Source organism: Ambystoma mexicanum, chromosome 7q (genome assembly GCF_040938575.1).
Source record: "Ambystoma mexicanum isolate Mex_15411 chromosome 7q, UKY_AmexF1_1, whole genome shotgun sequence".
Taxonomy (NCBI): domain Eukaryota; kingdom Metazoa; phylum Chordata; class Amphibia; order Caudata; family Ambystomatidae; genus Ambystoma; species Ambystoma mexicanum.
Window position 1 is genome coordinate 709258774 of NC_090941.1, and position 18341 is coordinate 709277114.

At 43.3% G+C, this 18341-nt stretch overlaps 1 protein-coding gene across 1 annotated transcript in view; it reads left to right on the plus strand.

The window, feature by feature from the left end:
• XPO4 (exportin 4) overlaps window positions 1-18341 on the plus strand; it is a 1090854-nt gene that overhangs the window by 520609 nt on the left and 551904 nt on the right. The window contains exons 11-12 of the mRNA XM_069640448.1: window positions 12838-12980; window positions 18065-18213. Coding sequence (XP_069496549.1) covers window positions 12838-12980; window positions 18065-18213 — 292 coding nt within the window. The remainder of the gene's footprint in view (window positions 1-12837; window positions 12981-18064; window positions 18214-18341) is intronic.

The window sequence follows — 18341 nt, forward strand, 5'->3', positions numbered from 1 at the left end:
GCAGCAGGAGAACTTCAGGGACTGCAGCCAAATACCCGGTCACTGGATTCCTTGTCCTGGAGACTGAACACAAGACCTCAGAAGGGACTTTGCAGCAGGGATCGATGAAGAAGGCTCTAGGCAAGATTTCTCTCGCGGCTGAATGCGGTTCTGCGGGTTTGGCGCCTTTTCAAGGAGCACAGAAGAAGACAGAAAATCACGGTTGAATTCTCGTCGTTTACAAGGTCCAGCACTCTTGTGAGGGGACTTTTTGGACTCGATTCGTGTCTCTGGAGATAGACCAGGATGCCCACAAAGTTTCAGCGAGATTCGGAATTCGGAAGACCGTGCACCGCACAGTGGCAGGAGGTCCCAGGGTATTGGGGTATTGCAAGAACGCAAGGTCGCAGCAACCCGTGGGATGGCTCAAAATGCAGGTCGTCTTGAGTCTAGTGGGTCTCACCAGGCTCTGGGTTCGGGTCGTCGTTTTCGGAGACCCCAGGTCGATCGGAAGGAAGGGCTGCAGCAGGCTCCGGTTACAAAGCAGGCTCTCCGGCCGCTGGAAATCATTCCCGCCGCTTTTCCTTCGTCATCCTCTTCGGTTTTCTGTTCCAGTGGTCGACATGACTTCAGCTTCCAGGTTTCCAGTATTTATCAGGAACTGCAACACAACCTCTGCATTCTCTCCCCGCATTTTACAAGAAAGGGGCGTTTGGCTGTCCAATCAGGACAGCCAACCCCCCACTGGGATTTGGCCCAGTTGAAGGAAGACCTAAAACAAAGGAGGGGGAAGTTTGGGACCCCTCCCCCACTTCCTGTGCTTACAGACAGACTGACTGGAGCCTGGGCGGGGTGTCCAGGGGACTCCCGCCAAAGACAAAACTCAACCAAAGGATTTTCCCGCCCTGGATGTCAGGGGAAGGAACAAGAAACGACAAGAAACACTAAAATGGCAGAAAAAGAAGACATGGGTCATTTTGGTAAAAATGAGCACCCTTGGGTGCCTTTACTGCAGCTGTGATTACAGCACGCGGTAAGGTGCACCAAATTAGTAAAAGGTATCACTGCCACCAGCCATTAAAGGTAAGCTTGTCACTGTAACAGAATTGTTACAGTTTAAATGTGAAAGGGGATACATTGTATCTCCCCAGCACTCCACATAAGGTGGGGTGTGCTGGTTTCACAGAATAAAAGGGATCCAAAGATCCTTTCTACCCTTGGGAACTGTAGTTCACTCAAGGTTAGCACAAGAAAGTTAAAGGGGGAGCCCCTAGTGCAACCCAGCAACAACAGGCACTTATTGCCAATAAGTTGTTAGACATGATAACTTTAAAAAGACACTATGGAGAGTCTTAAAAATGACACCCATAAAAAGAGTTAAAGACAGGTGAGTGTGGAAAAAGGTTCCCACTCACTGAGGTATTAATGGAAAATATCTCACTAGAAAAGCAAAAAGTTCTGGAGTTGAACCAGGCAAGGAAGATTTACCAGCCCTGTGGAAATCTTACCTAACATATGGCGCGACCATATTGCTGATGTATGGCGAGGAGAGCATTGGCTCCTGGTTGATGGGAAAATTTTGTTCACGATGTTGTGCCCTTCTGTCATATCTTCACCGTCCGGCCCAAACTCATACAAAATAAATACTCCCCTATGCTCCCTCCAGTGACCTGCGCTCCTCTAAGCTGCTTTTGATTATTGCACCCAACCCCCTTCAATTATACTTCAAAAGGGGATGAAGATTCCCCTCACAGGCTCTCCCCGCTTTTGGAATGGCCTGCCACTCAGTGAGGGCCCTATCTCACTTCATGCATGTTTTATAAGGCCATCAAGATCCACCTGATGATCTGCTTTACGTTTTCTGGTGTCGCAGAACCTTCATTTTGAATTGCGTAGTGCTAGATGGACTTTAGATTGTGGAGCTGCGCAATATAAATTCCAGAGGAAAGTAAAGCTTTCCTGTCAAATGTGAACATGGTTCCTATAGAGAAGAGTTAACCAATGGCAAATAAGACAATGACTAACCATTGGCCAATTTCTCCAGACTGGTTGCTTGGCTAAAAGCAGTCTGGCTTATGAACAGTCAGGATCAAAGACCAGGTTTGTCCCAGTAAGAGAAGTTGCCTTCAAATATAGGCGTTTTTGTGCTGCAAAGACTTCACCGGTTAGTGGTGTGGGGGGTTCTAAGAATCCTAATGAACAAGCTCTCTCCAAGACTATATGGTTTTCTTTAGTCTTTGCAATGAAAATAAAAAACAAGTGCAAAAAGAAGGTAGCTCTGATGGTCTGCGTTGGATGCAAGGTAGCCCAGAAATCTGTCTACTTCCCGGAGTTGGTTTTTCAGATGCAGGTGCTGCATAGCTTTTCAGTGGTTGCTATTTGCAAACTGTAATTCATCAAGAATTCACTTCAGCCTTGCGTTGGTTCACTTTCTGAATGTGTCATGGTTGACCACAGTTAAGACAACCAAAAGATATTTCTTCGACCCATGCTATGGGCTTCCAAGCACCTTGCTAGGCCTTTGGTATTCTAGGAAAGTGTTGGCGCTGGGAATGAGTTGTCCGACTGGTCCTGGATTCCCTGGATTCCCCTGTAGTGAACCTCCCCTCCACCAGAGTTGGGTCATGAAGAAATGTTTCCAGGGCAAATAGGTGGGTGTCTCACATCCCCTGTTCCCAAGGATACGTTGTGAGTTGGCTTGTCCAACTCTAGTAACCGCACCAGTGGCAATTCAAGTAGACCGTTCTCTGGTCCTGGGATTTATCGTTTCAAAGAAGGCAGACCAAACCTTCAGGGTCATCTGATCAGGACAAAGTCTACCACGCAGTTCAGAATTCAGGAATGTTTCACAGGAGTGGCCCACCAACCAGAGTTTTTGTTCCTTCCCTATGTAAATCCTAATGCAAGACCATGACCAATCCTGCCTATCACTAGAATAGTGTCTACACACATTTTACTGCAAAGTAACCTAATTTCCTTGTGTTGGGACTGAAGGTTGTTTCTGACTCCTAAATCAGAATGGGGTTGGCCTTCAGTCGGTGTAAGGAGGCTCTCCAGTGACTATTTTATCATGCCAAATGTCAAGTAAGAAGCTATCTGGCATGTCTGTACAGAACGTGACGCCACCTGCTGTGTTTGAAGCAAGCTTGTCGGATGACAAAGTATTTTCACTTGCCTTGCAATTAAAGTATGAATTGACCATCCTATTGCTTGACTCATCTCACTCAAGGAAACTTCTCAGCCAAAGTGCAAAGCTGCTGCCTGCTCAGCTCCTTGGAACAGTTTAACTTGTGCAAAAGAATCTTGGATAATTGAATTAGCAAGTGTAAACTTTATTAAACTAGGTTTTGGGGTGAAATTCAAATTCATTTGATTCAAGATTTCTGCTTCATCGTAAATTCAATAACCCTTCTGAAAATGCAAGTAAAAGATTCAGCTCCAGTTGTGTTTTCTTCCTTAATGACACTTTTTTTGTAAGTCGCAGGGTATGTGAGATGCCTACAGATGCACCTTTTAATAGATCTGGCTTCTGATGCACAATACCCAGAGCTTTTCAGGTCCGTTTCTCACTCTTGCAGTACTGGGGTGAACTGAGTTTGAAGCAAGTGGCCAGTTAACAGAAACATAGTAATCTGAGATCAACAGTGTCTCAGTGTGGCATTGAAGTCCAGCAAAATAATTAGCGAAAAAATTGGGGAAATATACATAGGAACAGCCCTCCAGGTAAGCAGAGTATCTGTCTGCTGTACTTTCTAAAATGAGGCAAATACTAAGATAGAATAACTCATAATATAGGTTCCCTCTTTGCCGTTTTCACTGCTATGATCAGACCAGCAGCATCTGAAGTACACACAAAGGAGCTTAACTGTAGTGTTATTGGATCGAAAAAGGGGCCTAAGCGATTAACAAACTCTAAAAACCTTTTGTTTGGAGTATTGCACCCTCTTGAGGGTAACCAGATTTTAGTCTGCTTAGTGAAAAAGGAGCAAGACAAATATATAAGGGACATATGCCACATTTGGCTGCTTTGCACATTATAGCGGGCACCACTGTAGTCTATTAAACAGTGTATGAAGTACTTTTTCTCTAGCACTTACCAAACTGAAGCACCTTCTGAGTGATCAAAGTGAAATAAATCAGGCAGTGAAGTAAACTACATCTCCCAGGGTTACATAATGTGGTCAAGTGGGGTAATCTTGAATTTGAGGTTCATTTTTTCGTTTTGGCTTATAGGTGGCACATCAATGCCACTTGGGAAGGTCTCCTATAGTAAGGTCAGTTCGCAGCTAGTGCTTTAGGGACACTAAGTAGTAAGTGATAACCATTGTGAAGTGGAGGGGCTTAGTTTACGTGCTTTTTTAAAAATGAATGGGGCCTCATGTGTGTGAATGGTAACACTCAAATCGTCCTGGTAAGGCCACTTTCCACAATCACAATTCCAGCTCTGTGATTATTTTATTGTAAGTGGTTCTAGCTGGTTTTGATTAGCATGTGATTGGAAGACTTGAAAGGAACTTCAACCCAATAACTTTGCTCATAAAGTACATCACTGATTTTTCTGTTGGAAGCTATAGAATTATGGGAATTTTATCAACATTTGTAAGGAATAATGGCAGAAATATTAAATAGGACGAGGTGATTCTCGATACCATCCTGTATATATTATAAAGGTTGCTCGACCTGCGATCGACCTGTGCTTGGAGGGTGAATTTGTTAATTACTTTAATATCCTTGTCACCTCTACTGATATATTGGCAACTTTTTAAATTTGCTTTACTATTGAGGCACACCTGGGATAAAAGTGATATTTAAAGTAACCCTACAAAATCATACCGAAGGGCAGTCTACTGCATAGCCTTAGAGACACAAGACACTTGCTCAGTGCCCATAAAGTTCTCTTTAATTCCGTGTGTGGATCTGCAAAGAAGCAAAGGATTAATTTTGTGAGGGTAGAAAAACTGCTTAATAAGCATTCTCCAATTACTTGATATTAATAGCAAATCTTCTGTTTGCTTTGGTTTTGATGGAAAATACAGAGGTTACTTGTGATGTTTGCTGGGTTCTGTTTTGGCAACCCTCCTTTTTAATTTGTACATTACCACTCTTGTGCATGCTTTGTTTCACGATTACTTTGACATACTAATTGTAGCGTACAGCGGGTTGCCCCTACCAGCATTCTTATTAGTGCAGATGAGTGTTACTGACGAGGATGTTTAATTTATTTGGTACTAAGTTAGCTAGCAAGTAATCTTACAAAATCTAAAATATTGTAGGTGTCAAGAAAATCTATCCCTTTTCCTTAATGGTACAAAGCTAGAGCAAGTGTAAATGTTTACTTATTCGGCTATTGTCCCCGTGTGCAGGGTTGGTTTGTGTTGTTGGTCAGGTAATGTTCACTGTATACTTATGTGTAAGGATGGTTTGTGTGTATGAGCTTTAGTTTTCTGCAGTCTGTTGGGTTTGGTTCGGTGTTGCAGTGTGTGTTTGGTTTTGTAGTGTGTTCATTTTTATGGTGGTTTTAGGTTTCTGCTACGGTAGGGGTATGGGTGTGTTTAGTTTGGTATTTAAGGGTGAGTAAGCAGGATATTGAAAATGTTAAGTAAGGTTAGTGATGGGCGGCGTTTGTGCCTTTTTCTGTGTTGGTCTGGCAGGGATCATATTCTTATATGGTTTGTGTAGTCTTGTTCTATTGGGTTTTCAGGTTTTGGATCATAAGGCCTTGGGTTAATTTGGTAGTTTATTTTGTTGGTCATTATTTTCAACAGTGTTTCAGGTTTAGCTCGGTCAGTTACAGAGCCATGACTTTAGCAGTTTCCTGAATTTTACTTGATCTTCTGCTGTTCTCATTTCCTTCGGGAGTGAATTGAAAAGTTTTGCCAAAATGGAGGAGAAGGTTGATTCACCAAATTTCTGCTTTGCTCATTGTTTTGGTCCAAGGCGAAAGTCATTGCTGGACCTTCGTGTTTGTTCGGTTTGTTGATGGAGATAAAAGTAATCTAGATGAGTAACACATATCGAAAAAGCCATGCCAGGGGTGCTGAGGCCATGTCGGTAGAACAGGGCAGTAAGTGCAAACATGTATTAGGGCTAGTGAAGTGACAGTCACTGAGTAAATGGAAAGGTGTAAGGTAATATGAGAGGGTGGACATGAAGAAGAGGGGCCTGCGTGTGGCAGAACTATCCATACCTAGTGGAACAAAAGGCTTGGAAGGAAGCCTCAAGAAGTGTAACAATAAGTTCCGTAATGAGAAGAACGACTTTTGAGGTGAGTTAGTCAATGTAGGAACAGAGTTTGAAGATCAAGGAGAACCGGCATCATTGCTTCCATTGTTGGACAGTGCCAGACAGGGAAGTGGGCATCGGCCCTTAAGCAGGGGCCGGAGTCACCTGCTGGCTCCCGAAGGGAAGTAGAAGTATTAGGCAGAGCCAGCCAAGGAGGAACGGCCAGAGACGTGCAAACGGGGCTCACGCCTAGTGTAATGGTCATCTCGCGAGTGGCAGCCATGTTAGCAGGGCAAATCATCATGTAATCAAGTAGCCCAACAGGGCTCACCTGTAGCATGGAGCAGTCGTTGTTCATCTCTGTTGTGTTGTAACCTTCTGTACAACACATGATGGGAGGGGGAGCCTACCCCACGTGATGTGAGGAAGGGGAGAATGGTTAAATAAAGCATACATACGCGCCGGAAGAGGGGTAGTGAGAGTGTAACACCAGACACAAGTGTCTGTGTGCTCTGTGTGAAGGCGAGTGATATGCCGTTGATTCCCACCAGCACCTGCGGGCCGTTGTAACAAAACATCACATTGACTACGAGCAGCATACAAATCTAAACTGCAGCACTGGCCCCTGAAACGGTCCACCACGCCTCCCACGTGCGTGACATCGGGCGCATGAATGAACGTCCTGGCACAACAGTGCGAGTGCGGTGCTTGCTTCGGTGCTCCGAGCAACACACAAACGACGCCTGGAAGGTTCCGGTTGGTTTACCATTTGCAGAGGCCGTGTGTGTTTCGGTTTGACAGATTGCTGGGCGTGGTACTGATTTCTATTTTGTCTGGGTTAAGTTTGAGGCTGTTTGGTGCTCGTCCAGTCGTTTATTTCTGTGAGGCAGTTGATAATGGTTGGGTCTTGTTCTCCACTAGTGTTGATTTCGTAGATTTGTACGTCTGCTTAGTTGTAGCAGATGAGTCCATGTTTTTGATGAGGTCAATGAGAGGGGTCATGTATATGTTCAAGAGGAGTGGTAAAAGTGAAGAGCCCTGTGGGACTCAGCAGGTTATTGTGTGTGATGCTGACTTGAAGGGGGTTATCTGGTTTCAGTAAGAAGGATTTTAACAGTAGTAACGCTGCTGATTTGTCTAGTACTATTAGTACCGAAATGTAATTTCAGTCTGTGTTGGTTTTAAGATCATCCCATATAGACAGTACTGGCGTTTCCGTTCTTCTCATGGGTCGGAAGCAGACCTGAGCCTGATCTAGAATGTGATTTTTCATCTTCCTGGATTTGTTCGTGTAGGTAGCTTTCTCAGAGTTGTGCCAGGTGCAGGATGTTTGAAATTGGTCCATAGTTAGTAAGGTCTTCTGTGTTTACTGCTGGGTCTTTAAGGATAGATTGATAAATTCACTTAACGGCCAGTGGTACGTTTCTTTTTGCTAGTGAATGGTTAAAGAGGTTGTGGAAGTATTCAGTCTGTTTTTGGTTAGGAAAGTCTTGAGCATATTTGGCTGTCAAGGGATCAGCATGTTAGCTGGCACTGTTTTTCTTCACTAGGCTGTTAAATCTTTCTGTTGAGATTGGTGGTACGTCTGTCATCATATTGGTTGGTTCTGGTGTCGGCTGGTTACGGGTCTTGGTGATTTTGGGCATACACTTGATTTACTCACTGGGTGTTTGTGATTTTGTTTTTCAAGTGGTTTGCAAAGTTATCTCACCGTTTTTTGCGAGGTAGTGGGTGTGATGTTGCAGGCTGTCGGGTTTCTGATCTTGTTAATAATGCTGAATATCACTTTCTGGGAATTGCTTGAGTTAGTGATGTGTTGTAGTCTACTGCTTTTATTTGTTAAGTATTTTGACTTGGATATGAATATACAGTCTCTGGTATGTTACTTTTTTTTTTTTTTGACGATTGTCTTTTTCCCTCCATTCTTGTTCCAGTTTCCTGTTAGTTTTCTTCAGTGCTCTGAGGGCGGTGTGTGAACCATTTTGCCATGGTTTTCTTTAGCAAGGGCTTTCCGGTGCAATGTCCTCTTGTGTTTTTGTAATCCATGATTGCATTCTCTTTTTTTCTTCGATGTTAAGTCTGAGATGGTGGTGGATGGTTTAGTGGATTCCAGTCTGGTATTAGTCTGTGATGTTTATTAATTTCCAGTTTCTTTTCAGAATCAGAGTTGTTTTTCTGATGCTAATTAGTAGTCATGTTGGTGGGTGGATTGCGAAGGGTATTATGAGGTGATCACTCCAGAGCATATGCATTGGGGTGCTGTCGTCGCCAGGTTTCTTTAGTAAAAGATTGGATCTAGGGTGTGCCCTGCTGTATGTGTTGCTCTCTTCAGCAGTTGCTGTAGATACATAGTTGCTAGTTAATGTGTTTTAGGTGAGTTGTTTTCTTCCTCAAACCAGATATTGAAGTCTCCTAGTGTGATCAGATTGTCATATTTTACGGCAATGTTGGTGATGGCGTCCTCAAGCGTGTCCGTGAAGGGGTAGGGTTGTATTTCTGCGGTCTGTAGAAGAGTAGGAATGACCAGTTTGTTTGGTTATCCAAGGCTCGGTGTAAAAAGTGATTCAGTTTTGATGTTCATTGGTGGTGCTGTTATCTTGCAGTACATTTGTAAGCAACAGCAAGACCTCTTTTTTTTTTCCTTCTTTTGGCTTGTTTCATTTTAAAGTTGTTGGGTAGGGATTTGTGTGTGGTAACTTTCACATTTTGATTTAACGATGTTTTGTTGAGGAATAGTGTCTGTTGCTCCCTCACTTAGGAGTTCATATGTCTGTGGTCTTTTTTGACATTGATCTGGCATTGACTAGGTTGCAGTGTATCCTTTTGTTTTCTGGTTTTTGTTTGTCCTTTTACGGTGACATTGGTGATTTGAGTTGATTCGTTTCTCGTTTTGATTCTGTATCTGGTTTTGTAGCTTCTGTTTCTCCATTGAGGAGATCTACAAGGTTGCATTTTGGGTTGATGTTTTCTTCGCCACCGTTTCTCAACTCTTGTTGATGATTCTTTGTGTCTTGCCAGTTTCTTGTGATGAACGTTGTGTTGAGTTCAGTTTGTTCAGTTTTGCTGCTGCATATTTCATTTTTGTCCTTTGTTTCCCGCATTTCTCCTTGTATGTTTAATGTGTTAGCGTGACACGTACAGTGATTTTGATTGTGTTCCAGCAAAGGGGTTCTCTTCCAATGGGCAGTTAGGTGTGCTGTTTCTTAGTGTTGGTTGGTTCTGTGGTGTGGTGGTTTAAGATGGTCTGTCTTCTACCATCTGGTTTGGTTGGTCAGTTTTGGTTATTTCTTGTACATCAGCCTTTCTTGGTAAAGGTGCATTTTTGTGTCATGGGCTCTTTGGTTTTAGGGTCTGTTTTTACGGTTAGGTTGAGTGTTTTGGACTCTGCTGGTGGTTGTCTGGTTGTCTACATGTCTGCTCCTCTTTTTTCCCCTACCACAGATTGTATGTGGTGGCTTATTTTCCTTGGTCTGTGTTCCTCTCACTGTGGTAAATCTCTCCTAGTGGCAAACAAATCCCGGGCACACCTATCCCTGGGTTATCCCCATCGTGCTAAATCTTGTTCAACCGGCCTTCATGACAGTTAGTTGGGGTATTTTAATTCAAAAGGCAGCACATGTGTTCTTAACGCGTTTAATTGGACTCTGAAACTGTATTTGCTGTGCAAAGCAAGTTAAATTGCACTTACAAAGAGAATTAAGCTAGAACTATGCTGATTAAAACCTGGCTTTCACTGTGGTGTAACTCTAATGCAATACCTTTGAAGAATAGTAATGACTGCCATCCTTAAAGGATTCTCCACCACTATTCCTTGGTGGCAGTGCATTGCCACCAGTCTGTCCAAAGTACATTGCCTGCAGTACTTTGCTTCCCCACGAGAAGTTAATAAAATTGAAAAGGGTTACATTTTAAACTTATATAATGGAATTGTTGCACGAGGAAAGGGAACATCTTGTACTGGGAAAATAAAACAAATAGTACATAATAGATGATAACCACTTTTGCCTTGATTGACAAGGATCTAACTTGGATGTCCAAGTGTTACTACATGTGAAAATGCAGACCGAATTTCGATTACATTTGTTACCAATTGGCGGTACCTGTCCCACTGCAAATCTGTGCCTTTTTCTGATAGGGCAGACACCCAGATACTTTTTCTCTCACTGTGCCTTAAACATACCCTTACATGTGCATTGAAATCCTTATTCAAAGTTAGTGCATTCAGAAATTGTACTCTAGCCATTTTTGATCCATAAGGAACACCTGACTTGGGCATTAAGTAGATTTCTTAGCCTTGCCCTGATGACTAGTTTGAAGGAGTTGTAATCAGTCTGTTTGACAACTGCTGCTAGGTTTATATATCAACTGAATATTATTTTGTTTATTATATTGTATGTGGTCATATTGTACTGTGTACTATATGGTTATGTATTGTATAATTTGGCATTGATATATGTTGCTCCGTTATATTATGCTGTGTAGTTCATGGGGCAGTGTGGTTTAAACCGGTATGAATGCATCATTTCGAGATTGATTTTCGTAATCAACACACATGGTTTTAATAATTGTGTTTTACATCTGTTCTCACTTTCGTGATTGTGGGGAGTGTCATTGTGTATAACTGCCTTTTATATGATTGCTTTGAAGCTTGTTGAACATTTCATCTTTGAGTTTTTTAAAATATTTATAATGTGCTTTAGTTTTATGGACTCTGGTCAGAAATAGTTATTTATTATTGTGCCACCATTCATTTTGGCTCATTTAAGGGTACTTTAGCGGCATGATTTGTTTAAGATCCTCAATGGTGGATATTGCTATAGAGATATGGAATGTGGCATACAACAAGTCCTGCCAACTAAAAAGCACCGGGCAGAGGAGTGCAAGCTCACTGGACCCATTTCTCATGGTGGCCATGCAAGCCTCCTCTACATTGTGTATGGCAGAAGAAAATCCCTTTAGCAAAACCAATCCTTGTTTCATGTCCTTAATTCATATGGTAATATTGACCGGTTGTATGGCATGAACTACATTCTCACTTGGCATTTATATAGGTATTTTAATTACCCAGCTTAATGTGGTACTTTTTGGTTTATCCTTGTTATGATTAAGGGATGAACGGGCCTGCAGGGCTTCTAATGTTACATGCAGATCTTCCTAATTGGCAATTAACCCAGCAAGCTTTTCTTTTGGGATAGCCTTGCTTACATGTTTGTGATCCCATGATAATGATGGCTTAGCTCTTTACTTCCCCAGAAAACTGAGCATTCCTGGCAGCAAGTTAATCTTTCAGGTGAAATTGGTTCTACGCGAAAATCACGTACATTGAAGGGTGCATCTAAAAAAGGCTGCATTATTTTAGACTGATTTGGAGCAGCCTAGACTATGCAAGAAGTGACATTTTTTTATCCCTGTCCAAGCCCAACCGTGGAACCGCTCCCCCACCTCCTGTTAATACCTTTCTCCTGAGCTGGTGGGAATGACGTCTTATGGGGGTTTCATTCCTCGAACCAGCATTTTGGTCCCACTCCTTGCCCGCACTAATGCTGTGCCCCCCACTTCCCGCAAACACACAGACCCCGAAACGTACACACTTGCATATACCTCACCATCAACATTGCGCCGCACCCTGCCACCAAACACAGGCGAGCACACACTTCTATGCCCTTCCTTTTCCTGGCTGCCAAGTAAGCATCTGTGAGCTCCTGCTTGCACTCTTGTGCTGTGTTGGGCAGGGTTCTTCTACGGCCCTCAGTATGCAGTCTTCCTTCCGTCATGATCAATATATTGCGGGCAATAAAGCGTATTCCATATAATCGGCCTCCTGTTTCTAAAATTAAAGTATTTCTTACAAACCTCTGAAGGCAATGCTAAAATGAAGATTGGTAGGAATTACGTGTTTTGGACAACTGGTCGTGATTTGTGGGAACATCATACATAAACTGATATAGTTTGTGTAGTGTAGTGTGCGTAAATTGGGATTTTTCATGATACACAACAGTTATAATTCCTAGTATGCTTAGTAATAGTCCCTTCAAGTACCATTTTGCTGGGACGAACCGTAGACATTTATTGAGCTTAGCTCTACAATTGCTCCGAGTCTCTTGTAATGTGATGGGAACTCTTCTCTCAATTGTTGAAGACCGGACCTGGAGGGTGGCACTGGAGCTGTCACTTCAACCCATTTCCTCCCAATACACATCCCTGATATCGTTATCATCCCTTAGAATTAATCTTGCCCTGCTTAAATTCCTTCCTATTAATCTTCTCTCCAGTTGCTGTAATTAACATTCTCTAGTTTGAGGGTTTCAATGAATTATGCAGTTAAAACAAATATGACTGAAAGTTAAATTGTATGAAATGCACCCAGCAGTATCTTATGAAGGAATCATGTATCTTGGAGTTTTGAGGTCACATGTAGAAGGCAGTGGTGATGCAAAAGGCATGCTTCCCCTTATGCTTGTGTTCAATATGTACATGGTGAGCACTTTGTAAAAATCTAGCATTGTGATGCAATTTAGCTTTAGTATTAAGATATAAAGCATAAATGTCCATTTATGGTTCTTTTCAATGTTAAAAAAAGAGAAGCGAGTGTGCATCAAACATAAAGGTGAAGAATACCATTTTACATCCCGCCAGACTGCTAATGGTGTAAGCTCACGTGAGGAAGAAGAAATCAACGAACTCCAGGAAGATGACCGAGACATGTTTTGTGACCAGTTGGCCAGTGTAGGCATGCTTGGGAGAATTGCTTCGGATCACTGCATACCTCTTCTAATCAGGTGACTAAATCAAACCGCTTGCCTATTTTTTTTTATTTGACCCTTTTTCTTTTCGGCATTGACTGTTCTGTAACCTATTTTAAACATTCAGTCTTCCTTCGTATTGGTGTATAAGGTGTTTGTGTAAATAACACTGTACATATGTATACCACCATGCCCGTCTCCAGTTGGTGGTAACTAAGCAGGTTTGCACAAATCTGTTGCTGATCATTTTCAGTCTCTACCCTACATTTTGGGCAATAAGTGGGTCCAGTCAATAATTAGTACTCCAACTGTCCCCCTGAAGTTTGGCAACTTGCTTCCTGCTGAGTTTTAAAATGGACAGCAACTACATCTTGCAGCAGTAATTTGCAGGAAATCCCATGTGGTTTATGATTTCCATTCATACTGAAGTTGGAAAGAACATTAACTGACTCGTCACTGTCTTCTCAACCGATCACTGTAAATCTAATTCCAATCTCCCAGTCTACCTTAGGGGACCTAGCCCTTGCCTTCTGGAAGGGGATTTACCCTTTCTGCTATGGATTGCACTTGTATGTTCACTACAAAGATTTTCATTGCTGCTCTCAGTAAGTAAAGTACCTTACTTTGTATTGTGCCACGATTATTGGAATGCACTCCTTATGTTCTCCCATCTCTCCCTATGAAATAGTTAAAGGGTTTGTGGCCTGATTTCAAAACAAGTGACTCTTTAAAGGTTAGGGTGAAGAAACCAATAGGTATAGTCTTAACCTTTCCATGCTGCCCATCCACACTTTGTGTAATATGGGTTTGAATCTGTGCCAGTGGCTGCCGAATTGGCAGGATGTGTGAAGAAAGTGAAATATCCTTGGTAAATTTGCAGCCAAGGGATAACATTTGAAAACTTGCACAATTAAAATACCCCATTTTGCACTGAAACAGTGTGACAATTTTACTCTTGTAAGTCTGAACATTCAGGCTTAAGTGTTTTGTTTGTGGATATGACCAAATGCACATGTAAATTCCTGCAGACCTAAAAAACCTGTTTTTTAGATGTTTCTTTTTGAATACCTATCTAATTGAGTTATTACCACACTGTGGTGCAACAGAGGCAATATTCATCTTCGTGAATCAGTTTCTGTGTTTACTTGAAAAGTTGTAGAACCTGTCGTAGGTCCAAATCGGGAGATGGACGAGGTGGCATTGTGTTTGACTTTCTTTCATTTCTTTGCCAGTATCATGAACTGTCCGTATGTCTAATGTTCTACTATATAAAGAAAATATCAAAAGGGGGCTCATCAATGTCTTGGCAAACACTAAGCAAGGTCCTCCATCCAGAATCCTATACTAACCTAAGCTCTGTCCCTACCACTATTAACAAAAATGAAACCCAACAAAAAGGTACACTTAAAGCCAGTAAGATAGCTCAGAGGGTTGAGCGTTCGCTGCTGCAATCTGTGTGATCTGCAGCTCACAGTTCGAATCCTGGCAAGGCCAGCTCAGCATTTCATCCTTCCAAGATCGATAAATGGATACCAACTTGGGTTTGATATTTATGTAAAGTGCTTAGGCGTAACCCCCATATAAAACACATAGATATCATTATTACTTGTTGCATTGGCCCTCGCATCTGAATGATGGCTGGTTTCTAACCCCCTCCGTAGTGTGGTCCTTCTAACAGAGCTTCTTGGCCCTCATGCAGTGTCTCAGTCTGAATGTCTTTAAATCTGTCTTTCTTCTAGACAGTTCCATCAAATCCACAAAACTGTCTCTGGTCCTCTTTTCCTTTGTTTTGGGGAGTCGACTGGTCTGTGTCCTTTCCTCTGTAGTAAGGGTATCCTTGGTGCTCTTTACCAAGAAAGTTCTGGGGTTTCTTGCCCTCAAGGCAGTTCTTGGGTTGCCCTCTGCCTTTGGTATTGACATCTCACCCTGCCTGGGTGTTATGTTTCTGCTCACCCCACCTTGGGATATGATTTTTGTTGATCCCGCCTAGAGGGCCGGATTCTTGTGACCCACCTTAGGGGCGTTTTTGCTTCTCTCATCCTGCCATGAGGTATAGTTTTGTTCACCGTACCTAGGTGTCCATCCGTGCTCTGCCTTAGGGTCTTGCTTTTCTCACCTTGCCATGAGGTATGATTTTTATTGTCCCAACCGAGGGGTGAATAAAATCTCATGCCCCAACTTGGGGTCTTGCTTCCCTCACCCTGCTGTGGGGTATAGTTGGGCCTAGCCGCCCTCTCCCAGTTCCCTGCAGCGACCGCATACCTCTTGGCGCTTCTCAAGATAAATCGGGTAGTCTGGTTAAGGCATCGCTGTTCTTCTGCGTCTTCTCGGATTCTCACTTCCGGCATAGCTTGCCCCTTACGCCTACAGGCTTCTGATGGGTCTCTGGTACTGGTTCCTCGACCTGCCTCCTCAGGTTGCTTGTGCTCTGTTTTCTCTGGTCTGGGCGTTCCCAGATCCTCTTTGGGCAGTGCTATTGGTGTTACACTGGCATGGCCTTGGTCGGCCCGCCACGCCTGGCGTACGCTCTCCTCTTCCTGCAATACCTTTTCGGTGGGAGGTGTCTGTGCTTCTCCAGCTCTGCTGATGTCTCCTTGCTCCAAAGTTGATTGGATCTTTCTTTATCCCTCTGTCAGGGGTTGGTACTTCCCACTGCTCTCGCTCCTGGCAGATCCTCTGCACACAGTCAAAAACCATAACACCACCCTTACAGGAAGTTTAGTCATACATTTCAACTCCCATGCCTCCAACAAAGGCAGTAATGGAGTCTTCAGGATAGGCAGGATAACCAACATCCTTTTCTAGGGACCTCCTGTCCTTTTAGTCGAATCCTGTTTAGCCTGTCCCTTTTTTAGGATGTTCAGATGAGGGCTCACCTCCCTAGTCCTGAAGGCGGTGGCACCCCTTTGGGGTCATGGGACAAATTCCCTGGATTTGTCACAGACCCTTTTTATAGACGATCCATTCCTGATTTCACAAACTATACACTGATTCTTTAACTGTCTATACACATACAGACAAATGAAGCACATTGTATTTTAGACATCACTTGGACAGGTAGAGCCTGGGAAGACGGCGCTTCTTTGGCAGATAGTTTTAACATGTTTTATCATGCATATGTGTGTGCCTATTGGAACAGTGTCGGTTTAGTTCTACAGACATGTAGAATAGAAACTTCATCATTAATATCAGACATTTCCTTCTGCACTAAGACTTTAAAAATGTCTTATGTTGTTCACACATACTCTAAAGCTTCCCCTACCGCTGATTTGTCAAGTACAAATCCCTGAAGTTAGTGTGTTTTTAGCTGCATTGCATGGCACTTTTGTAGAGTGCCCCATTGCCTGAAGATGGGTTTCTACATATCTTTGGTCAAGGTAGCCTTGACCTTCATGGTGGGCTTTAGCTCAGTTTAATCTGGCTGGTGGGACTCCACCTAAAGAGTAGCCTACAGATGGTCTTCTATGCCATACTGACGTTGTTGATAATGGAGTCCATTGGTGAGAACAAGTTGCTTAACCACCAACACAAACTTTCCCCAGTGGTAGTCCTGCTGTTGAATGCATCAGATGCTCTGTAGAGCAAACCACCAGACAAATAAACCATCCCCTGATGAAAAAGGCTTGGTGCACCTCTTGCAAGGATAACAAGGTTTATTCTGTATACAGAAAGGAAAAGTGGGTCAGAGGGTGCTGTAGAACCCAACTGCCACAGAGGTCTTTGGGTTGGTTCCAAGCAAACGCACAGCATTTAAAGAAACAGTGTCATCACTCGTTACTCACATAGTATACAGTATCAATTCCCCACCCTCATTGGCTACTCACTATATACATACTACCAGGCCCCTAACGTACCTCGGCTGATTGGCCAACATCTATGTACTTCCAGCCCTCCAGCACGTGGTCTTTTGCCCCGCCACCTTGAGTCCTGAATACAGGATTGCGGGGCATCTTAGAATATTACCCTCCCCATTGGTCAAATCGCATGATGTGCGCCTGGACGTTGACATGAGCTCAGTGGATACTTTCGAGGTCAAATTAGCCTTCTGGAATGAAGCTCTTCTTGTGATCCCAGACACGCAGGCTCCCCCGCCATGCCTCCCCATCGCAGGACTTGATTTGTCAGCCTCACCTCTTGCACCTCATAGTACAAATCTCAGGACATCTAGCTCTGTGCTCCCCCCTTGGCAACTGCCCCTCTCCAGGACTTCACCTGGGTCTCTACCGGACCACACTAATCAGTCACATTTTGAGGGATTTAAGAGTTCTAATTGTGGGCATCTGGCTGTTCAAATAGGGTGGCCATTATTCTGGGGAAAGCTAGTGCCCTAAATCTGGGTTGGGTTGCTTTGGCTGTTCTGGACCGACTCCCATGGGTTTGTCCTTTCGCCACAGGTGCAGCCCTTCCCATGCTCAACCATTCACATTCCTTTCTGATTTCACAGGACTACAACATGATACATTTACTGGTTTATCGATCCGGCCTGAAGGCCTCCATGTCGGTCTCACTTGCTGGGGAAGGGGATGGGAAAGTGCTTTGGGCCGCGTTACCATGATGTGCTGGTGCTTTCACTGCAGTCTGTGGCAGACTAGAACTCAGTCTTAATATGGTGGTGCTTCAGTATTTCTCGCAGTGGGACGGCTGCTACATCGGTCATTCTTACTGATTCATAACTATATTCTAACACACACACACACCCTATGTCACAATCCACTACGCCTTTGTGCTGCACGTTACCCTTGCTTCACATATTTTGCTTCCCCCTACAGCCGCACACATTAATTTCTGCATGCACTTCATATATTTTCCTTAACCTAAATCGCTTGGTGTGGTGGGGGGAGCAGGCAAGGGAACTAACATGCATTCCAGCACATCTCAATGTGTTTTATGTCCAATAATGCCCCTGGTTTTTAGTGCAGACTTGACCGTTCCTTCTGAATAAGTGTGACTGAGTGCTGCCTTTACCATGAAACAGATTGTTTTTTGTAAGGGAAGCACTGCGGATGTGTGATACTGCTTTGTTTTTAACATCACATTTTCTCAGGATTGTGAGGAATTTGATATGGCAGGGAATCTGTCAGAAGGATATAATTGATTTTTCTCCTGTTTCTTGTCCGTAGCCTACTAGAAGACAGAGTGACACGGCTTCATGGCCAATTACAAAGACATCAGCAGCATCACTTACTCTCCTCTCCAGGATCAGACTCATCTGACAATACAGTACTTGATGATCTGTATGAGGATATTCACTGGCTCATCTTAGTCACAGGTACATATGTAATGTTTATATTAATGAATATGCCACACAGGAAAGTGTTCACCAGATCAATGATTTAATAGACCGCATTCCAGGCATAGACTAATATATGCAGTGAGCATGATGCATAGGATCACAAA